The sequence below is a fragment of the Falco naumanni genome, chromosome 1 (genome assembly GCF_017639655.2).
Source record: "Falco naumanni isolate bFalNau1 chromosome 1, bFalNau1.pat, whole genome shotgun sequence".
NCBI classification, from domain to species: Eukaryota; Metazoa; Chordata; class Aves; order Falconiformes; family Falconidae; genus Falco; species Falco naumanni.
In genome coordinates this window covers 123,269,388-123,293,105 of record NC_054054.1, presented here as the reverse complement: position 1 = coordinate 123,293,105, position 23,718 = coordinate 123,269,388, and the positions used below count along the sequence as shown (strand labels likewise).

At 38.5% G+C, this 23,718-nt stretch overlaps 1 protein-coding gene across 14 annotated transcripts in view; it reads left to right on the top strand.

The window, feature by feature from the left end:
* Positions 1-23,718, top strand: part of BPTF (bromodomain PHD finger transcription factor) — a 56,504-nt gene that overhangs the window by 29,578 nt on the left and 3,208 nt on the right. For 5 of the 14 annotated variants that reach the window (XM_040581987.1, XM_040581983.1, XM_040581979.1 and 2 more), the window contains 19 exons: positions 703-924; positions 1,236-3,651; positions 3,882-4,006; positions 4,245-4,373; positions 4,665-4,815; positions 5,608-5,731; positions 7,165-7,417; positions 7,851-8,012; positions 8,992-9,140; positions 9,484-9,607; positions 10,143-10,366; positions 11,615-11,837; positions 12,072-12,958; positions 13,717-13,799; positions 15,676-15,901; positions 16,331-16,683; positions 20,051-20,224; positions 21,131-21,323; positions 21,857-21,941. In XM_040581987.1, the coding sequence (XP_040437921.1) occupies positions 703-924; positions 1,236-3,651; positions 3,882-4,006; positions 4,245-4,373; positions 4,665-4,815; positions 5,608-5,731; positions 7,165-7,417; positions 7,851-8,012; positions 8,992-9,140; positions 9,484-9,607; positions 10,143-10,366; positions 11,615-11,837; positions 12,072-12,958; positions 13,717-13,799; positions 15,676-15,901; positions 16,331-16,683; positions 20,051-20,224; positions 21,131-21,323; positions 21,857-21,941 (6,303 nt within the window). The remainder of the gene's footprint in view (positions 1-702; positions 925-1,235; positions 3,652-3,881; positions 4,007-4,244; positions 4,374-4,664; positions 4,816-5,607; positions 5,732-7,164; positions 7,418-7,850; positions 8,013-8,991; positions 9,141-9,483; positions 9,608-10,142; positions 10,367-11,614; positions 11,838-12,071; positions 12,959-13,716; positions 13,800-15,675; positions 15,902-16,330; positions 16,684-20,050; positions 20,225-21,130; positions 21,324-21,856; positions 21,942-23,718) is intronic. The other 9 variants (XM_040581986.1, XM_040581988.1, XM_040581984.1 and 6 more) reach the window with 8 other exon arrangements.

The window sequence follows — 23,718 nt, the reverse complement described above, 5'->3', positions numbered from 1 at the left end:
TTACATATAACAAATTTAATCTTGAGTTTCATTTTAAAATTTAGAAAATGGTGGCCCACCCTATATTACATACGAAATAACCTATTTCGTCACATATTGATGTCATACTTTCCATGTTGCTTTTAACTGGATTAAAGATGAAACAGATGTTGCTGCTTTGAGTGTTGTCTGTATGATTGTTAAATTTGATTTATTTTGCTTTCTGTGTTGCAATTAGTAGTTGCTACAGTGTTAAGCACAAAGTCATTTTAATACTAATGTCCATTCTGGCTTAGTGGAATTGAAAATTACTAAAAATAATTCTTGAATTTGCACACATGAACTAATATGCTCTTAATAGACTGGGTTTTCAGAACAATGGTGTTAAGTTTCCTGAAAAATGGAGGGGGGTATGGGGTTTTGTTGAGTTGGGGTCTTTTGGCTGGTTTGGTTTGGTTTGTTTTTAAGAAAGGCTGAATGTAGACTCCTGAAAAAATAAGGTAAATGAAACAGTTTTGTCTCTGGGCTTTTAGATATTTTTTTTTTTTAATTCACTATTGCTTTAAGCTTAATCTATGATGTTACCATTGTTACTTAATTCCATTTCAGAATTCCACTAATGATGTGTGAATGATTTGAGTGGTAAGCTAACATACATTAAAATGTAGCAGAGTATAAAAAGTATTCTGAATAATTGCAACCATTTAATTAATTTGTTAATAGCAAAGAGTGAAGATGAAAAATGCAACTTGGATAAACGAAAAGGTCCAATTAAGGTAAAAACAGAGAAAGATAGAACAAAGGATTCTCATGATGTGCAAGCAAAAGACAAAGCCGATGTTTCAGAAACCTTGGAGAAAGTACAAGTGAAAGAAGAAAAGTCTCATGAAGAAAAAGTAGAAGTTGACACAATTTCTGAAAATGTAGACCATGTAAAAGACAAAGGTGATAACACTTTAAGTTATTCTAAAACTAGCTATTCATTACAACATTGCGTGTGTAAAAGCATAGGACCTCAGAAATAACTGTTAGTTTGCAAAACTGTGTAACAGGTTTTGTCAAGTTATTTCAGATGTCTTAGTTAAATGATTGCTTATTATCCCTTATATTGGTGTCTGAAGTTTTTGTTCCCTCTTTCTTGAAATCTATTAATATCCTAAAAGGTCCATTCATTTGTTAGTACTTAATGTAAAAATAATAGTTTGGTATTCATTGCTGGGGGAGCTTACTGATTCAGACTTATTTCTTCTTTACAGGGGAAAAAGAAATCGATGGTGAAAATAATAAAGTCATCAAGGAAGAACCAATGGATGTAGATGATGTGAAAATTGAATCCCACATAAAAGAGGAGGATAGTCATTGTAAGCTGGATATAATCAATGTCAGCGAAGGTTTTCATTTAAGGACTTGCTATAAAAGGAAAGTAAAATCATCAAAATTAGATGGACTTCTTGAGAGGCGAATAAAACAGTTTACACTGGAAGAAAAACAACGCCTAGAAAGGATGAAACTGGAGGCTAGTGCTAAAACTGTAGGCATCCGATCTGTAAGCCCTCAGAAAAACATAGATGAGCTAAAAATGAGAAAAGTAAAAGAAGGAAGCCAGTTTGACATGTCTTCCCAAGATCAAACCTACATTTCAGATAAGACCCAAACCGAAGACGCGGAACAGGACTGCTTGCCCATCAGCAGCATCTCTTGTACCAAAACTGGTGAGCTAGATGAACCTGCTTTGACAAACAGGCTGTCAAAAAGAGAAGGCCAGCTACTGGATGAGGACTCACGTCAGTCCTCTGAAGGTGAAAGCTCCATTCAAAATGACAGTAAAGAAAACAACCCTGAACCCACGACTGCTAAGTGTCAAGGACAAGAGGCTTTTGGAGAGTCTGAGAGTTCCTTTGTGGATGGCTTGAAACAAACAAATGCAGAAAGCAGAATCAAATGGGATGTTTCAGAAACAAGCGAAAAACCTTTGAAACAAAAACTACCTATTACCAGAGTATCACAACGTGAATGTGAAAACTTAGGGCCAGTGATAACTGGAGGCAGCTGTAGAAAAGATGCTCTGGCCACTCTTGAAAAAAACGATTCAGAAGGGAGTTCTGAACAGCAGAGCAAAGATCCAGACAAGAACTGTATGTTAAAAAGCCATATTGAACCAACGTCCTCTCAAGAAAGTGAAATGGAGGAAGAAATTGCTCCATTAAAGGCTGAAAGTAAATCCGAAAACAAGATTATATTTCACAAAAAATCAGTTAATAAAGATCTAGAACCATTTAAAACGGAGCTAATTTCTGAAAAAAACCTTGAAAGTCAAACTCTGGAACACATGGACGAGGTAGAAGTTGATGAGGATTTACTGAGCACTAAACTAACTGAGGCTAATGGTAAAAAGAAAGGTCAGGAACTGAAAGTGGAGACAACTACTATAAATAAATACCTTGATCAGACCAATCTAAAGAGTGTTACTGACAAAAAGAATAATAAAGATGAAGAAACTGCCACAGAGTTAGGAAAAGAAAAATCAGCATTTCAAATGAATGGAAAAGACAATGACATTAAAGTATTATCAAATGATGACTGCATAGGTAAAGATGCCTGTGAAACTAAGGCAGGGAGTGATATTGAACCAAAAGTTAATAATATTAATAAATCTATTCCAGAACATGAAATAAAACCATTGACTTTTAAGGAATCTGCAGTAAAACCATTCATGAACGGTGACATCATGGTAGAAGACACAAAGGACAAAAAGAATGCGGACTCTAAGTCACGTCTGCAGAGTTCACCTGAGTTTGAATCTGGAGAAAGTCTTCAGCCACCAGATGAAGTTCCCAAGTGCTTGCAGAAAACTGAAGAAAACCAGCTTTCTCCTGAACGGTCTGCTTTTGGCACTGCTTCCACACCAGCACACACTGTCTGCAAAGAAAATAACCTGAATAGTGAAACAGAATCTATGGAAACTGAAGTCACTGAGGATAAGAAAGTTGCTCCATCGCCTGTAACCTCATGTGAGGAATCTAGCTTGAGTAGTCACTTTGCTGATCAGAATGGTGTACAGACATACAAAATGGAAAATATTAATGGCGAAAGTAAAATAAAAACTGTTATTACTGAAGTGACTACCACAACATCCACTGTATCTACAGAATCCAAAACTGTGTTTAAAGTTGCAGAGACTGTAGCTTCTAATGATGAGAAAACAACAGTAGTATCATCGACAGAAAACTGTGCCATATCCACTGTAACTACCACCACTACTGTAACTAAGCTTACAACTCCGGCTACAGACAGTAATGTTGGTGTCATTTCTGTGCAAGAGCATAGTAAAACAGTAGTTACGACAACAGTAACTGATTCACTGACCACCCCAGAAGGCATGCTGGTGACTTCCATGACTGTCAGCAAAGAATATTCTACAAAAGACAAAGTGAAGTTAATGAAATTTGCAAGGCCCAAAAAAACTCGTTCTGGAACTGCCTTACCATCTTACAGAAAATTTGTTACTAAAAGCAGTAAAAAAAGCATATTTGTGCTACCCAATGATGACTTAAAAAAGCTGGCCAGAAAAGGAGGGATCAGAGAAGTTCCTTACTTCAATTACAATGCAAAGCCTGCCTTGGATATCTGGCCATATCCATCCCCAAGGCCAACTTTTGGGATCACTTGGAGGTACATGCTTTACATTTTTGGGGAGAAGTGTGAAATGTGATGAAAGTAATTGAATTTTAAAATGCAAGTGATAAACATGTTTCTGCCCAAACATGCAAGTTTTGCTCTTTAGTAATTTTTTTTTCTATATTGTTCAGTAAAGGTAGAATGGAAAGCCTTTGTCCCCTTGGTTTGGTTAAGTATTTTAAATACATTTTGATTTTAAGATATAACTAATACTCTGTTGTTAGGTACCGACTTCAAACAGTAAAATCATTGGCTGGAGTGAGCCTTATGTTGCGGTTATTGTGGGCATGTCTCAAATGGGATGATATGGCAGCAAAAGCTCCACCTGGGGGAGGAACTACACGTACAGGTATTATTTCTGTTAAGTTTCTGGGTTTCTTAATGCAAAAGGTCTTGCTGTTAATTTTGAGTATTATACTCATTCCAAGCTTTTCTGTAAAGGCTTGATGTTAACTATGGCATTTTAATTTTTTTGGTCAACAGTTTGTACTAGTTGCTGTTTCTGTACCTTGAGTATTTTGGGTTCATTGGAGATCTAGCTTTTATTTGCTTTCTGTTAGTAATATGTTTGGACTAATTTGTTGTAGAAACATCTGAAACTGAAATTACAACAACAGAAATAATCAAGAGAAGAGATGTTGGTCCATATGGAATTCGGTCAGAGTACTGTATAAGAAAAATTATTTGTCCCATTGGTGTACCAGAGGCTCCAAAAGGTATGTTTGTTTTACTTTTTTTTTTTTTTTTCCCCCATAAGCTCCTACAGAAATCAAGGTAACTGGATCTTTATGTTAATTCAGACCATCAAGGGAGCAAATACAGCTTGGCAGGAACTATTTGTTCACCTATAGGAAACAAATGAAGCATTTAACAAACTGACCTGACTTATCTGAAGCTGAAAGGCCTTCCTGTTTATAAAATGAGACTGAAAAAGACACTAAATCTTGCTTTACACTTAAGTTTTACAGTTGAGCTTAATGTGTGTGTTTTTTGACTGTTCTCCAAAGAAACGCCAACACCCCAGAGGAAGGGACTGCGATCAAGTGCACTAAGGCCAAAAAGGCCAGAAACACCCAAGCAAACGGGTCCTGTTATAATTGAAAGCTGGGTAGCAGAGGAGGAATTGGAACTATGGGAGATCAGGGCATTTGCTGAAAGGTAAACAAACTCAAATGAGCTTTTAAAGAAGGCAGTTTTAATTTGTGTGTGTGTATTAAATAGAAGTTCCAACTAGAGAACACAAACTTGGTAGCTACAACCAGTGCAGGTGGAGCTGTGTTGCATTTTTACCGTGCCTTTCAATGATAGTCAATCGTAAAGTTGTAAAGCTAAACTATTAGCTGGTACCAAAACTAATTTATGCAGATCTTACAGATTTGTGAGAACTAATAATATATTAATTTCTCCATGCTTATGAACTAATCACTGTTGTATGCTAAAAGGCTGCTGGTGTAATGCGTGGAAAGGCTTTAGGCTACTTTTGTTTTGTTTTTAAACAGTATCTGTTAAATACTTCTGTAATACAAAGAAAATGAATGTGTACAAGTAAAGTAAATAGAGCCTGAGAATATTCAAGTCATAAAATGACCATTCTCAGTACTGCATGCTTGGATTTGGAACAACATTTTTGAGTCTCTTGGAAATAATTGTTTTAAATTAATGGTATGACATAGATTGTTTGCAGTCTGAGATGTAAGTATAAATTCCAGTTTAGATTAATAGTTTCCTGAAAGGTGTTGCGGTAGCTTAGCATCAGAATATTTCAAGGATGTTACATGCAACTTCAGTAGTTTATTTCAAAATACTTTTAAAGCCATGACCAGTTTTTCAGTGATCCTCAGTCTTGACATTTGTTCTTGTAAGAGCGATGAAACTGGATAAAATGAAATCCAGTTCGATGGGTGGCTTTTATGTGGTGGTATAACTCACTTTTGGTTGTGTCTTTGGCAGGGTGGAGAAGGAAAAGGCACAGGCAGTTGAACAACAGGCTAAGGTTAGTGAACAGAAGAAGGCAGAGGAGTTCAAGGCCCAATTGGAGGCTCAACTAAAACACCAACGATTGGCTGCCCAGCAGGTGGGGGAGCTATGGGTAGTCCCACCTGTCAGCAACTATGCGCTGGTGGTCCACATGCCATAGAACATGGGAAGCAAAGTTTATCTTACGCCATTTTTGAAATAGTTTCCGCTTCCTGTGCAGACTTCAACCATCAAACGATGCTGTTCCCACTGTGTACATTTATTGTTTTGAAATGGGGTCAAGGCAAAGATTTGGTTTGGATTGCTACTTCCCCTACCCCACCTAATTTGTAACACTTCTAAAAGTTTAGTTTGTTTCCGTCTTAAAAGAAGGCTGAGAAGCATCAATCTCCAGGTAAGGTCAGCAGTGTTCGTGGTGTAATGGGAAGCTCCCTTGGTATATGGCTGATGCGGGAATACAGCTGCGTTTGTTCTTTGTGCTTCAATCAAACTGAATGTTTTGATTTTACCCTATCTTAACTTGGTTGAATGAGGCCCATTGATAATTTCATATAAATATATATAGGTATGGATGTATAGATGTGTGTATGTGTATATAAATATATGCAATTAAAATTAGGAAACCAATGCCATGTTGGTATTTCACATACATTATTAAGAATTTTGCTTTTTTTCCAACTTGCTCCTTTTTCATTTCATATTCCCTGAAGAAAATACATTACTAGTGGAGTGTTTCAGATTAATGGGCATTACAACGATGATATGCTAACCAAATGCTGAAATTTAATAAAAACAGAGATAATTCCAGTAACATAGGGAAGAATGTTAGATTAGTTGGAATTGTAAAAGAGCGTACTGATACTATCCTTTCACAAAGTGGCTCTCTAAATTAAGTGTACTTTCTTGACTGTTATAGCACGGAAGGTTGCTGGGTAAGGTAAGGGATTTTGAACCTAATCTTTTTTGAGCAGGCTGGAAACTGGATTTATGGTTAAAAGAGTAATTATTAAAATTACGTTCTTAATGGTGAAGTAGAATGACATAGTGTATTTTATTTTTTTTCCATGTAACTGCCAGGATTTCAGTGCAGGCAGCTCTAAACTTAGGAATGCTAGTAATAAACCGTGGTGATGTACCGCGTGCTGACCTAGGTGCAGGCTGAATGCACATGGTCAAAGCCAGACACAGATGGATATCTTTCAAAGGTTTTTAACCTTTCAGATTAATCTGAGACTAATTAATAAGTTCTTTGAAGTAAAATGTGCAGTGAAAGTAACATAAGCTGAGGGTTTTAGAGATGCTATAAAAGAAAATTTCTGGCTGTATACTATAAGCAGACCTGTAGTTCTGCAGGTCAAGGAGCCTCATGGCATAGGGTGTGCGAGCAGCTTATTCTTCAGTCTTTACAACGTGAACTAAAATCCTACCAGAGTCCTTTATTTTTCAGTACTGTGAAGAGACAGGGTTTATTTTACAAAATCTGAAAACATTGATCCATCCCTTCATTCTTTTTTTTTCTAAATTCTGTAGAAACGGCTGGAACAGCAGAAGCAGATACCTGCAGCAGGCGTGGCCCCTGCAGTCACTACATCCAGCAGCACTGCAACTACTGTCTCAACACCGCAGAAGGTTGTGGTAGGCCCTTTAGCAGGCCCAGTCCCCACTGGAACCAAAGTAGTACTAACTACGAAAGTGGGTTCTCCAGCTACAGTAACATTCCAACAGAACAAGAATTTCCATCAGACTTTTGCTACTTGGGTTAAACAAGGCCAGTCCTCGACAGGTAAGTAGCCATTTATCGTGGAGAGAACGTGTGCTAGATTTCATCCTATATACAGCATCTACATCTTCTCCAGAATGTTGTATCTTTGTTACACTTATTATTATCTTTGCTCTTAACTCTCTTACTGAGTCAGCAGGACATTTCTGAGATAATACCTGTCTTAATTTTTCATCGTTCAGACTTGCTGGGTAGTCTTATTTCTGACCTGTCTGATTTATTACTGACAGTTGTTGTTCTAGTAGTCATTGGTAATGAAAGCATTCTGTGCTGTAACGTACTGTTTCCAAAAAAACAAACGTGAGCAAAGAAAGTATGACACATTCAGAAATTACTGTAAAAATAATCCTGTGGTTTGCTGTTTCATACTTGAAAATAGTCATTTCATTGACTAATTATTCTGCTCTAAAACTGACTGTTCTGTGTACCTCAATAGCCACTAGCACAGCTGCCACTTCAGCCACAACCATTGCCAGCACAGGGCAGACCTTCCAGATCTCAGGCAGTCCAGTAACGATGGCAGGGAAAGTGATAACTAAGCTGCCACTCCCTGCAAACAGCAAGATTGTTGCCGTCAATGTGCCATCAACTCAAGGAGGTAGGGGAAAGGGAACTGAATTCAAAATGTATTCCAGCTTGCTGATTGATTCTCCATTGACACTATTTTTCCAGTAAAATAAACTGTGACTTGAAGGGGGAAAAATACTATTTTTTATATATGTCTATACACACACAAGTTTCTAGAGCGTATCCCCCCTGTATTTGCATATTTGTGTCTGTAGGGGGGAAAATGCACGTTTTTTGCCTGTAAATTATTCTGCATCTCATAATGCAAAATTAGAAGCTTTATTTTTAACAATGTGGAATGAAGCATGCTTTTTTCATTATCAAAATTAAACATCAAAAAAACAACTTTATTCAGAGGAAAAAAAAAAAGCTGCTGTTCTTAGTTATTAATGCCTACATCTGCTCTTCACTGATGAGCAAGAGTTAGGCTTCAAACTAAGATTAGCATTCTTTCTTCTTGCCTCAGGAAGAGAACTTAATATTTTGAGATTTGTGAATGTATGTTGAACAGAAAAGCTCAGTTCTCTGTCTGTTATACTTAGTGTCTGAGGAAATCATGAAGGCTGCTAGTTTTGTATTGAAATTTCTTAGGTGAGAGGAAAAGTATTGCCCATTTTCTTCAGCACCACAAGCTTGTAGGTGAAAGGTGTTTAAACTGGTCTCCTACATGTATTTTAAATTAATCGGATTATATTTTTAATGGTTGTATAATACTAATTTGTGGCACCGTGTCAATGCAAGGACTTATTCGCAGTTATCATCAAACCGATCTTTGTGAAGATTTATTCTTTCCTTAAACTTTTCTAAAATACCTATTTCTTAACGTAAAATGTAGTTGGATTATCAACAAAGTGTAGTGCTGCTTTACAAAGGCTCTCCCGGGAAATGCTGAAAGGCTCAAAGGTGTTCTAGAAACCTGGAGACTGATTTCTAAATGCCACCCTGTGGTTGCATTTACTTCTTTTGCTGGCAATTATGTCATTAACGATTCTCAATTTTTCTTTAATTAGGTGTTGTTCAAGTTCAGCAAAAGGTATTGGGTATCATTCCATCAACTACAGGTGCAAGTCAAACGTTTACTTCATTCCAGCCAAGGACAGCAGCTGTAACCATTAGGCCAAATACCACAGGGACGTTAGGAACCACAAGCACTTCACAAGTAAGATGTTTTTCTGATTATTTAATGCAAAAAATGTGGATGCATATATCTTAAGTTATTGGCAGATACTAAAAGTTCTCTATAGTCACGTTTCAATGTGTTTGGCTCATCTCAGCAATAGAGTTTATGGATCCTTTATTCCAAGGAGATACAATTCTCTCCAATTGGAAAAACTAATAGTTCAGAGCTTGGTAAGCCTTAGTGGTGTGGACATAGACGAAAAAATACTGGATCTGCTTGCATCTTGGAATTAAAAGAAACGCAAAACCAACCCAAACTTCAGGGCCTATCCCAGCAGCTTTTTTCACAAGGTGATACATGTTCTTCATTTTGGTGTATGTAGGTAGTGCAAGGGACACCGCTCCGCCCTGGTATGACAGTAATACGGACGCCACTTCAGCAGTCAGCGCTTGGAAAAACCATCATTCGAACACCTGTAGTGGTGCAACAAGGTATTCTTCCAGCCAGTAGGTTCATTTTAATATATAAATTTCCAGTGTGACATCCATGGTTTGTTTCTTCATAAATACTTTCTGTAGCATACGTCTCAATACAAAAATACCTCATTTTCATGCTTGACTTCTAACAGGTGCTTTTTCTGACTTTTGAATGTTTTGGTTGCAGGCTTTGTCAGTGGTGTTTATGATTGACACTGGAAAATCTAGTACTCATTTTGAAGTCCATTCATTTGAAAACAAACAAAGAAGTTTAAAATAATTATGCATTGAGAAAGTTTGGTTTGTTTTGTTTTTAAAGGCAGGCTAAGTGTTTGAAATACTCCCTAAGTATGTGAATTGAATTAAAACAGAAAATACTTTGCAGATATTTTTCAGTCAACCACACAGGGCAAATGGTTTGTAAAGAAAATTTATGTGCAACCTGCAGCATTTGCTTCGCTTGTCTGATTGTACACTATTGCGAGTTGTTGTGACTTGGAGGTTTGCTGTGCTGATGGTTAAAATGTTGGAAATATGCTTCTTACCACAAATTATTCTCTTACAGGTCAGACACAGCAAGTGGTGACTCAAATAATTAGGGGTCAGCCTGTCTCCACAGCAGTTTCTAGTACAAGCACAGCTTCTTCCAGCACTGGACAGAAGACTGTCACAAGTCCTGGGACACCACCTCAGCAAACGCAGCCGCAGCCCCCATCGCAGCCCCCTCGCCCTCAGCAGGGACAAGTGAAACTTACTATGGCCCAACTCACACAACTAACGCAAGGACAGGTAAAAGCTTCTACAGCCTCTGGGTGTGGAAATGTGCTAATCCTTATCAAGCCTTTGGATTTCAGCAGTGTATGTATCTGCTCATAAATTTATGTTCCGGCCTTCATTTAGAATGACCATAGTAGCATAATTATAGACTGAAAGAAGCTTAAACAGTATATGTACAATTTAAAATATCACCTCCTATTGTATTCCCCGGTAATGTAACCAGCATCAGAAAAGTTTAGCGATATGGGAAAAAGTCTTTGCGTTAATAGCAGTAAGGGACATAATTATTTTGTATGGCCTGTTTTGTAGACCTTCAGAATGTAATGCTCGTTCCTTATCTTTTGATTTCGTGTGAAGGTTTAGTTTTCATGCACGTTATCCAGAGGAAAAATTACAGTATCTGGAACTGGAGGAAGAAAAAGTTCTTAGAGCTTCTGCTTAGATCGTGAAGGTCTGTCAGCAAAAAATACTTTAGAGTCAAGCATAGCGTAAAAACAGACTTCTGTGAGTTACCACAACAGCTATTCTTCAAATTATAAATAATATATGTAAATGATTGTTACGTACAAGCTGCTTGTTGCCAGATAAGATTTTGCTATGTGGAACAAGACTCTCAGAGAGTTTGTTTTCACACCAGAAGACTTAGAAGGATTTTTGTAGGGACCTTACTCTGTTCAGTGGGTTCACAAAATGTGGAGTTACGCATCTATGTGTTGGGATAATACTCTGCCTTCTCCGTCACTTGAGTTGAGGGTGATGTCATGAGCTACCTAAGTGTCAGCTTAAGCAACCGAAATTCACAATATGTTACAAGCTGAGCAGCCAGTCATGAGAGCTCACAGGTAGGTAGGATCTGATATGTGGTAAGGAAGTGTTTTGAACGCAGAGGACTTTTGCACAAACTATTGGGATTCTTCAGAAAGTAATTAATAGTGTGTCTAAAACTGTCCATGCTCTCTATTGCTTGCAAATTCTAGGAACGAAGATAATGTGTTTTAGCTGCTTTCTGGCTAGGGTTTCTTGTCAATGTTTGGATGAAAATACGTGTAACTAACTCCAACCCAGTAATCTGTTGATGATAGAATTGTTGAAAGGGTATTTTATTATTTCAGGGTCTCAGATGTTAGTTTTGGATTTTAGGAATGTGCGAAGTGGTGAAAGTATTGAATTCTGAAATCCAAAACGCTAATTCTTCTGATTTTCCACAAAGTCTGTTTAAGAATTTTATCACTAATGCATCGATATTAACTTTTTTTTTAGGGTGGCAGTCAAGGATTAACTGTGGTAATTCAGGGACAAGGTCAAACTACTGGTCAATTACAATTAATCCCTCAGGGTGTGACTGTAATACCTGGTCCAGGACAACAGCTTATGCAAGCAGCTATGCCAAATGGTACAATTCAGAGATTTCTTTTCACCCCACTATCAGCAGCTGCTACTACAGCTAGCACAACTACCACAACAGTTTCTACTTCAACCTCGGGTAAGCATTGTTCTGTTCAGCAGATAAAAAGCTTCAATTTCAGTAGCATGGGAGTTTTTTTGGAGTTGGAGATGGTCTGTTATTACAGTAAATCTGTTGGAAGTGTATTATAAACTTAGAAATCTCTTGAATTTCTGTCTAGAGCTTTACAGTAGTTCTAAAAGGTTTAAATTAGTAAGGCTCGTAGACACGTCACTTGAAATGAATGGAATACTTGTTTTTTCTCCTTCGCAGCTACAGGGGAACAGAAGCAAGCTCTACAGGCACAGCCAACATCAGCGCTGCCGCCAGTTCAGCTGCAGCCTCAGAGTCAGCAGCAAGCCCAGCCTCAAGTGCAGAATCAGAGCACCCAGCCTGCGCCGCTGGCCCAGCCACCGGCAGCTCCGCCGGCATCGCAGTCTGAAACCCAGCCCCAGCCTGAGCCTCAGACTTTGGCCTCTGTTGACTCTCCAGTCACACCCGAAGCACAGACATCTAAATCTCCAGTTCAGTCTCCGGCACAGCCCCAGGCGCAAGGGCAGTCTCCAGTGCAAGTCCCGAGCCAGCCGCAGACGGCAGTCCTCCCACAATGCCAGTCCCAAGCCCAGCCTCAGCCGCCAGCTCAGGTGCAGACTACAACCCAACAGCAGAGTCAGATGCAGCCCCATGCTCCCATACAAATTCAAGCTCAGCTGCAGCAATCACAACCTCAGGTTCAGACTTCTGTCTCAACCCTTCCAACTACTCAGAGTTTAAATCAGGTTCCTGTGCAATCCCCAACTCGTCCTCAGCTGCAACTTCAGCAGCCTCCAACAAAAGTTATTACAGTGCCTCAGCTTCAGCAACAAGTTCAAGTTCTCTCTCAGCTTCAGTCACATGTTGTGGCTCAGATACAAGCCCAACAAGGCAGTGTGCCCCAGCAGATCAAGCTTCAGTTACCTATTCAGATCCAACAAACTAGCCCAGTACAGGCTCACCAGATTCAGAATGTGGTAACAGTTCAAGCAGCTAGTGTTCAGGAGCAGCTGCAGAGAGTTCAGCAGCTCAGGGAGCAGCAACAGAAGAAAAAACAGCAACAGATAGAAATTAAACGTGAGCACACCCTTCAGGCTTCTAATCAAAGTGACATTATCCAGAAACAGGTAAAGTTAACAGAAGGAAATTAAAACTTAATGAATGAAACAAATCTCATTTTAAATGCCTGTTCTTGTTAACAATGTTAATACATTTGATAGGCAGTTAATTTGATTCTTTCAAAGTTAGTGCACGATTGCATTTTGGCAATTTCATTAAATATTCTGAGTTAATTCAGCACATCAAGTCAATTGTACCATGTTTGCAGTCTTCTGGTGCCTTGATTCAACTTATCACTAGCTGCTGGGACAATACATCTTCATTCTCAGTTCAGGAAAGATAGGTTATAGATAGGAGAGCTGACGTTCAGAACACATGTACAGTACTTTCATTGCCTGCTGTAGGAAACTGAGGTTTCAAAGAGGTATCTGAAATGTAATGCTGTTGGATGGCTGCAGGGCTTAAAAAAATACATATATATATAAAAAAAATAGACTCTGACCATTTTTTAAAATAAAAAAAAAAAGTCACTGGAGAAATACTGTCAGTTTACATTTAGTCCCTAGGTTTCAACTCAACATAAGCAAAATATCCTACTCTGTGTGGGAGGGAGAATGGTGTTAGTTTTCAATTTCATTTTCAATTCTCAGATAATTGCCTTAAACAAGCACTGCCCCTGATAAAACCAGTTCTATTTTGTCACTTACTGAAATAAATAACACTAACTTTTTCTTTAACTTTGGAAATGTCCTGGTTCTCCCAGTAATATTATGAAATACTGGCTAAATTTTTCATATTTCATTTTGGATTCTGTATCATCCTACAGGTGGTTATGAAACAGAATGCTGTCATAGAACACTTGAAACAAAAGAAGACACTGACTCCAGCTGAGAGGGAGGAAAATCAGAGGTGAATGTGCATCATAGTGCATCTTTAGATGTGAAAGTTTTGCATTTATAACATCTTATAATGGTGTAATAAAACACTGGTTTTTAAAAAAACAAAAAGCCCCTTAAAGAAATTTTGCTATTTTAAAATTGCTTAAAGTAACACTCAAAAGTAACTTTTTATAACCATGTTCTTAAAGTAATTGAATTCTGTATACTCTCGATTTTCTTTTGATTACATGTTTTTAAAGTTAAATGTATTGCATGTGTGTGAAGCTGGGCACAGATTTTAAGTTTAAGGTAAAAAAACCATCCTTAAAAGAAGGGTAGAATGGAGAATTAATTGTTCTGTTGCAAAAAAGCCTGGGTTTTGTTCGTTCTTTATCATGGCAGTTTATTTCCATTCTTACCTGCTGTACATCCCACTCTACAGAATAAATTTAAGAGTTGGAAGGCAGTTCTGTTTGACAAACTAGATTTTACGCTTAAAGCTGCTACACACAGATTTGGAGTGTTTGTCATTTGTCTTGGGGTTATTTTGACACCTTTTCACTCGTGCAGTTGCTTCAGTTGGATAATCACAATTGTGTGTATTGTCAGTAAGAAAAAGAGTAGTGGCTTTTATAAAATTTTGGTCATCAAATCAGAGTACAAGCTTAGTTGATTACAAAAATATTAGTAGGTGCTACTTGCTTAACGTTCACAGTTGCACAGAGTAAGATGTATTGTGACATACTCTTAATGTAGTGGTGTCAGACAGCCAAATCGGTATTTAGACCAACAGAAGTCCAATATAATTAATAATAATAACAAGAAGAAGAAGCAGTACAGCTGTTTTTCTATGTCACTGATAGTTTGGGTGGGTTTTTTTCTTCTCCAAAAATGTAATTTGGGTGTCCTACCTGGTGAAAAAACAGACTAAATCAAGTAGATGTAGTGCAGGTAAGAAGAGCAAAGTAAACAAAGTGGTATGGCCCTCGGCCCTCCAAAACCACTAGGATGTTTCATATGTCATCGAAATACAGATGTCTATCAAAAGGCAGTATGTCTGAGTCTAAGACTACAGAGCCAGCAGCAGCTGGTTGTCCTGCCCATTGCTATTTTGTTGCTTGCTTCCAGCTTGTATGTCAACGGGAGTTATTTTTCATGGTCACTCTGGCAACAAGAAGCATTTAGTTTCTAGTGGGTTTGAAATAGAATGGGAAGGGAAAAGGAAGTTCAGAAGAACAAAAATACATTCATTTTCTAATTGAAATGTAAAGCAAAATAAGCGAATTGCAGAACAAGTGAGCAGGAAAAGAGATTTGTGGTTGAGTGTACAACAAGCGGATGAGAAATTAATCTTGAGTTGTCATCAGTGAAGAAATTGGCAACTGCTTTATTGTGAATTCTATACACTGAAAAACATGTCAGTCCTTATGCCAAAACACAAAAGCTTAGTAATATTTGGTGGTCACTGGAGAGTAGAAACGTATGTTTTAGGAGAGTTCACAGGCTTCCAACTTGCTTTCATCCTACACGAGCATAAACAAAATCCAGCTCTTTCAAACTTGTTTGTAAAAACTGAACTGAGTGAAAATGTCTCTCGTTGTACTAAAGCCTAAGCTTTGTTGGGAGTTTTATAGGGGAAGGGGAGGAACAATTATACTCGGACCAGTTCAATGAAATTGGGACTGGCCGCTTGAGCCTAACTAGGGATTTGATCTCTCCCAGTGGTGTTCTGGTAAAAAAGTATGAGTGGGAACAATGTGTGTTACTAAATTTGCCTTGTACATCTTAGGAAACGTGATAATTTAGCTTGCAACTTGCAGAGGCTGGAGAATGAAATGATTCTGCAATCTCAGCTGGGGATAAATAGGCAGCTCGGCACAATGTACTTTTTCTTTATTTCTTCCCAGAATGATTGTGTGCAACCAAGTGATGAAATATATTCTGGATAAGATAGACAAAGAAGAAAAACAGGCAGCTAAGAAACGAAAGCGAGAAGAGAGTGTAGAACAGAAGCGTAGTAAACAGAATGCTACTAAGCTCTCAGCTCTACTTTTCAAGCATAAAGAACAGCTGAAAGCTGAAATATTGAAAAAAAGAGCCCTTCTGGACAAGGATCTACAAATTGAAGTACAGGTAAGGACAGTTATTCTCAAAGACTGGTTTGATTTTAAGCTGGGGAGAATGTATCTGTGTTAATCTTTACCCGTTTGCTCAGTGAGATTTTAAGCAAACATACAGGAAGAAGTTCTGGTTGTAGATACCTGGGTCTCTGCGAAGCTAGATTTAAGGCCTTTTATAGTGCTTGTTTTTCACCTGGACTGAAACTACCTTGTTAAAACAGCTTCTGATAAATTACAGCCAGTGGGCCACAGTAGGCCAAGTGTGTCATCCCTTAATGTTATGTGAACTGTAGGCTAGGCACGTTGAAAGATTTGTGTGTTTAAATGGCTCTAATTATTTTCTTTTGATACATCCCCGTGCTTAATGTCTAGATTTTAAGCCTGTCCTGGAATAATCATATGAAGTGCCTTCCTCTCTATTTATTCATTTAATATGCTTCAGGAGGAGCTAAAGAAAGACTTGACTAAAATTAAGAAAGAAAAAGAAAAAGCCCAGGCAGCTGCAGCTGCTGCAGCCGCGGCGGCCGCTGCAGCCGCAGCAGCTGCCGCTGCACCACCACCGCCGCCGCCACCACTGCCACCACCACCACCACAGCAACACGCAGCCAGCGTCGTCTCCTCCTCCTCCACCACAGTCCCAATGCCAGTATCCTCCCAGAAGAGAAAGCGAGATGAGGAGAAAGATTCGTCAGCTTCCAAGTCCAAGAAAAAGAAAATGATTTCTACTACCTCAAAGGAAACAAAGAAGGACACAAAGCTTTACTGCATCTGTAAAACGCCTTACGATGAGTCTAAGTGAGTAGTGAATGCCGCAGCCTTTTCCTCTGTATCCTTAGCTTTAGGTGTAGCATTTAGCTGTTAGTGCAAGGTAGTTCTAGAATTGGAGATAAGAGTATCAGGTGTTATTGCAATGATCATTAAGGTATAAAGAATAAAGTCTCTCTTTTCCACTAGCAGTTACAAAACTATTAACATACTTGATTTATACTATTAATGTATGTGATTTATATTTCTACTTGTTTGCATGTTCCCATTGTATGACCTTTCTGTCTCACATGCACATACTCTTTTTTTTTTTTTTTTCCCTCCGCTCTGTTATTCTTTCTTTTGCCGTTTTGCCTCTGCCTCAGAAGCAAGTGACAATTGGGTTTGAGCAATTTCTCGTGAACAAGCAGCTGGTGTTCTTTAGAAATAGCTTTGGTACCGTCTTCTGATAAATGACTTTTTTGTAAGTCAGTAGCCAGTAAAGGGGGTTCGAAGGTACTGGGCTGCAGTTCACTTTGGACAATGTTTCAGGTAGAAATGGTTTCCATGTGTTGTAATTTACATCCCAGGGTTGATAAAATAATGAATATGTAAGCATTTGACAAAGTGAAAACTGCAGTTCTCTGTAGTTTGATTCTGACGGTGAACGAGAGAAAATATTTATATTACGTACGAAGCTTGTGAAGAAACTTAGTAAGTGGTGGAGTGGAAGATTCCGTGGATTGCAGGGAGATAGCGTTACACATTCCTGCTTAAGCTAGAAGTGCCTAACATCCAGTAGCTGGTAATGGTTAACATCGGATAGCTGTGTAGAGATGTATGTAAAATAAATTTGACTTCAGACCAATTCCAAGTGAGTATGTACCCGCTCAACGAGTAACAATACCGAAAAGTGTTAATTGATGCCGTTTGGTGGTGGTTTAAATGCTGATAACAGAAAGAAACCACAGAGGTGGAGTAGTGCTTTCACTCCAGTAATGGTTCTTCCTTCCAAGCTTAGGGTCAGGACTAGAGGATCTCTTGAGGTTCCTTCTAGCCTTTTGTGTTGTTTAATTTTTTTTGTATATACATGAAGTTGAGGTCTTCAGGGTTTTTTGATCTTGGTTGTTCAGTAGCTCTGACCATGACATCGTTACTTCAGTGTGGGAAATCGGACTGCTCTCTGTGCTGCCATTTCTGTAGACACAGCAGACTGGGGTGCCCTGGTGTTACTTCTAAGGGACCTCACCAGTCACGCTTCATAACGTTGTTAGACTTCCCGTAATCCAGTAAACTCAGGAGGATCCCCTGTTCTCATTTTGTTGTGACACCGAATAAAGGTCTGTGTATTACTGCTTCTGTTGTTAGTAAGCGATGGAACGGTCACAAAAATGAGAGGAGATGAACAAATTCTGTGAGCAAAAGGCTTTGATTGTCAGACAGACTCTTTTTGGTGGGCGTTTGAGTAAGCCAATGAAAAACGTGGTTATAGAGGGAGTTTTGGTAGCCTGAATCGAGAGCTGTGCTTAAATGCACAGAACAAAAATTGAAGAAAATGAAATCTTAATGACTTAGTATCCTTAGCAATACGATTCAGTTTTGCTGCTTTGCTTTTTGTGAATCCTGAATTTTATGTTCTTATAAATGATGACTGTGCTACTGAACTACATTAACCTTTCACTATCTGGAAAGGGATTAGTCAAGTTTTAAAACAGTTTTCTGGCAAACATTTTTTTTTATTATTTTCAAATATATATATGCATAGGCATCAGATGCTTCTCTTTGTGCCGGTGTCTCTTTTCTACTTCAGAAAAAGATAGATGTGCTGCTTGAAAAGCTAATTAGTGATATATTATGAATACCCTATGCATTTTTTAGGATGTAGTAAATCCTCAAAAGTCATTCCGTGTTGTGTATTTTATTGGAAATCCCTTTATGTTTGGTTTTCATTTGTGATACTCCAGGGTTATAGGTAGGGATTTGCTCATAATGTTTCCAGGGATGGCCAGGAAGGGTGTCTTTTGAAGATTCCTACTTAGATTCTGACTTATTTGTGAAGTGACATAACGTGACACCTGTTCCACATTCTAGTGGCAAGGTTTAGCACCTACACCTAGACGTAAATGTGCTTCCGCATCACCAGGGGCAGAGAGACACAGTCTTTCACGGGAAGAGGAGGCAGGCTGAATCATTGTTGGTAGTTGTCAGAAGGAGCTGTATCTATCTATTCTTTATGGGTTGCGTCATTTGTTATTATTTTTATTATTTTACTTTTATTTTTAGGATTTGTTTGACTGAAAATTAAGAGAAAAGGCAGGATCTGAGTACCAGAGTGTATGCACGGACCCAAGAAATTAGAGATGCTTGTTTTGTGGAACATGTGCTAGCTCCTGTCCTGTTGCTAGTGCGCAGTGTCCAGGGGGTGCTGGCAGGCTGAACTAGGATGGCAGTAATTCATACGGCAGCGCGTGGCAGGTGGGGATGGTCGCCAAAATCCGGGAAGATCAAGGTTCTGAGTCAGCTTGCTTTTGCTTAGGCAGAGAGAATGGATGTGTAACTTCGCCCATCTGGTTGATTGTCACTAGTCATAGGTATGTTTTGAGATATCCATACACAAAATGACAAACATCCTTGCATAATATTTTACAGTTTTGTCACATCATTCTGTGCAAGGTCCCATTCATACGATTCCGTACCTGGTTCCCTTCACTTTGTGTCATACCATATCTGGTTCCGTCACATAGCTGTGTCTGAGAGTAGACATTATTTTCTGCAGAATAGTCCACGTTCCAATTTGTTGCAATTTTGAGTAGTTTAATTATCTGGTTTTCAGTATGCGCCCCCTCAAAAAAAAAAAAAATTACAAGTATGACAACCATGTCCTGGCCCCATTTTCTTTCATATCATGTTATACCAATATGTATCCTACACATGGCTGGTATGCATGTTCTTCGTAGTATACTTGTAACTCCTAGTTGGTGTTTGCGCTTTGCTTTTGTTTTTTAAATTAACTGAGACCTACATTTTCAAATCTTAAAGGAAATGTTTCAGTGGCCTTTGAGCTACGGTTTTGAAAATGTAAATCTTTTTCTTTGGCCTTGTCTTTTTGTGCCTTTTACAGTTTTTCACACACACGTTGGAGACGTACATTTTTAGCCCAGTTTTGTCAAAGTCTGGTTACATATTGTTGTGCATTTTAATGAAATGTCAATTTAAAATTGACCCCAGTGACCTTACTGACAGTACAGCTGCAGCATGAGATGTTAGTCTGTAAGGACAGAATGCTAGGAAGCAGGGAAACAGAGACAGATAACTGACGCAGGGCAGCAAGAAAGCGCATCAGAGAGAAATGCAGGGAAAAGTGCCATGCCATTTGAAATGACAATTACATTGTCATTTTCATTGTGAATACTTTTAGGTTCTATATTGGCTGTGATCTTTGTACTAACTGGTATCATGGAGAATGTGTTGGCATCACAGAAAAGGAGGCTAAGAAAATGGATGTGTACATCTGTAATGATTGTAAACGGGCACAAGAGGGCAGCAGTGAGGAATTGTACTGTATCTGCAGAACACCTTATGATGAGTCACAGTGAGTTCTGATAAGAACCTCTTATTTAATGTTTAGGTAGCAAACTGCTCTGACTGTGGTTACCTGTTCCTTGCAAAGAAAAAAAAAAAAAGAAAAAAAAAAAGTTACTCTGCATATGTTGTATTCATTCGTAATACAAATTGCTTTTCAGTAATTGTCTTCCTCTCCAAAATGTGTCTATACAGTAAATGTTTAGGAAAAGAGAAATTTTCAGGGTGGTCAAAATGTATTGGGTTTTGGTTTTGGTTGGGGTTTTTTGGTTTGTTTTTGTTTTTTCTAAACGCCTTGTACTTTAATTTGGGATTACTTCTTTTTCTGTCTTTAACAAGGGATGGTTAGACAGATTAAAAGACAAATGTAGTATTTAGCGGATTTTTGTGTGTGTGTGTGTTTTAATCTGATCTGGATAGAAAGCATAATTTTAGTATGGGGGTATACGGTTGGTATCTTTTACTGTAAGGCCTTGTCATAGAAATACCCCTTCTGTATTCAGCTACAAGACTGAAGCTTCCTTATGAAAAATGTTTGTACAGAGTGAAACAAGAGTCCTAGTTGTAGCGCAGTTTGTGCAAAATGCATCTTGAATTGTTTTGGAATACTGGTTGGGTGAGACTTCTGGCATTACACTGTTCCTTTCAACTCTAAAGCAGAGGAATTATTTTTGAAATCTTGATTGCTTGAAAGTGTGTAGTATAAAATTTAGGAACTAATTTTGAAATGGTCTGTAATTTAGCCTGTTTGTAAATACAAAAGCAGTTTGAGTAGTGTAATTAGAATTTGTCATGTTACGCTTGTATTTAATCGTGCCAAGTATCTGCTTGTGTGCAGGAGATTGCAGGTTTATGTGTTTAAATGTGACCTTTGAATTAAGTAGATCAAGTCACTAACATCTTTTTGGATTTGCAGATTTTACATTGGCTGCGACCGATGTCAGAACTGGTATCATGGGCGCTGTGTTGGCATTTTACAAAGTGAGGCAGATCTCATTGATGAATATGTGTGTCCACAATGTCAGTCCACAGAAGATGCCATGACTGTGCTCAGTCCACTAACTGATAAAGATTATGAAGGTTTAAGAAGAGTGCTACGTTCCTTACAGGTGAGAATAAGGACTGCAGCAAACGGAGTGCTTTACTGTACAGCGCATATCTGGCGAGCCTTGGGGGAGGCTTTGAGTCCTCTTCTAGTACCTTTGCCTTTTCTGCTACAGCTGTGAAGAATTTTGGTAAAATAATTTGTGGTAACAGAAATCCTCAAAGGGTAATATTTTGCTTTGTCTTATATTTTGCAGACGTTATGAAAGGAAATTAATTTTAGAGTCCTTGAAAGTGAAAACAGTGGCCAGTTTCTAGGTGTGAAGTGCCAGGCACTCTCCGTAAATTCATTACTTGCTTTTCCGTGCTGCCTGTTCAGCCCGAACTTCACGTTGTTTCCTGGTTTGAAGCCCAACTACTCGGCCACTGGCACCAAGCTTTAAGCTTTCCCCACTCATAGATGAGAACTAGTTACCTAACACTGCGCTTTTCCTTAAGTTCAACTCCAACAGATAAAAGTATAATGAAAATATTTAGCTATTAAATAGTGCTAATGTAACGTAATTGTTTTGTTTTGTGTTATTTGTTTTCCTGACAGGCTCACAAAATGGCATGGCCATTCCTAGAACCGGTAGATCCCAATGATGCACCAGATTATTATGGTGTTATTAAAGAACCAATGGGTGAGTGTTTCTGAGCAACAGCGTGAGTGGGTGGATTTAGGTTTTTGAATATCAAATTAATTACCTGCTGACCATTTGCATCCAGGGATCTTAAAGATGTGTTTTGCAAAATACACAGGTTTTGCAGTGAGGCAGATGAAACAACGTGATTTCTCACTGATGCATTTAGCAGGTTTATCTATATATTTAACATATCTACCTCTAGGCTGGCTCTTTAACCCTAAATACTGTCAGTCTAACATACAAAATGTGAAATTCAGTGCAGCAGTAGGATAGAATTCCTGGTTTAAAATTATTTCAAGAGGATAAATCTACCATGTTTTGCTTTGGATTTTTTCTGCCTTTGTGCATCAGTTCCTCCTACAAGTGTGGAGTATGTACTCTGTGGTTTGAGGAGGAAGTGGTGCTCATAGAGTTGTGTGACACGCAGCTTAAGGTGGAGCTTAAAATTATTTCCATCTGACTAGATAGTATACTAGATTTTGGATTACATGTGCTTTGTCTTTAAAGCTAATGAATAACAATTGATTCAAGGGGGGGGCAGGGGGGCGGAAGCGGGAAGCACTGCAGCTTTACACTGGTTTACCCTGATCTTACTAGACCTTGCCCGGTAGCTAGGAGTAAGCTCGATAAACGCTTGGAATGTGAAACGTCTTGGGAAAATCTACCTCCTGCCCGAAATGGTGTCACTAAATGTTACTCCTTTCCTTCCAGCTACTGAACCAATACCTTGTCGTCTGTCTAAATGAGACCTAGTGTATCATTTGAGCCTTCCCACCTGCTCCTTACTGATACTAGAGATAGGGAAATTAACTTCAATGTTTTGACAAAATTGTAGTATGCTGACTGAAAATAATAATTTGCTTAGGAATTGTGTCCTTTTCTGTTCCAAAGTTCAGGATTGTGCTGTTATAAAAAGGCTAAACAACTTCTATTCCATAATTGATAGAGGTTAAAATTTATAAGGAAGGCTCAAATAATGATCTAATTAAACATATCAAGATTTAATGGAGTAAACAAAAGTGCGTTTAGCCCTTTCTAACTTAACTAGCAGGAAAATACACTTGTAAGTATACAATATATGTAAAACACCCTGGGTAACGCAGGCCTGTCTGCGCTTGTTTTCACACATTCTGGCACTGCTGGCTGTTCAATGTCAGCACTTTTAAGGGCATTTTCCAAAGGCAGGTCGTTGTTCTTTCCAGCTAAAAGTGCCACGGTACGTTTAGACAGCTATATTTATCATCGGCAGTTCTCGTCCCTCTTTTTAATTTACATTTGCATTAAAATAGGACAGTTACTGCTTACTTCACCATTCTGGTCTCATCAATGTGTCTAAGACATCAGTAAGAATGAGCACTAGCGTTTTGTATGATCCTGCACTTGAAATCTTTCATCTGTGCCATGTGGCAATGTGCATATGCCCTTGAAAATTGATAATTCATTCAAAGCAAGTCATGAATTCAAATAAAAAATAATCGGAAGGTTTATACTCTTGGTCTCAGTGAGAGCTGTAAAGAAAATAAAGTACAAGTAACTGAATCCAGATTGTCCGACTTGCACCCCACCCACCCACCCCCAATTTCTTCTGAAAAAACAAATCGCTTCCTGCAAAAGACCCAAGTTTTCCAAGGTCGTTTTGATACTTACATTTTAATGTAGCTGTACACAACGTATTAATGCGTAAGTGTTTGTTCTGAAGGAGCCCTACTGGTGTCACCGTGTCACAGGCAGCATTCCTGGAAAAGCAGCTAACCCAGACAGGCTTTGTTTCCCG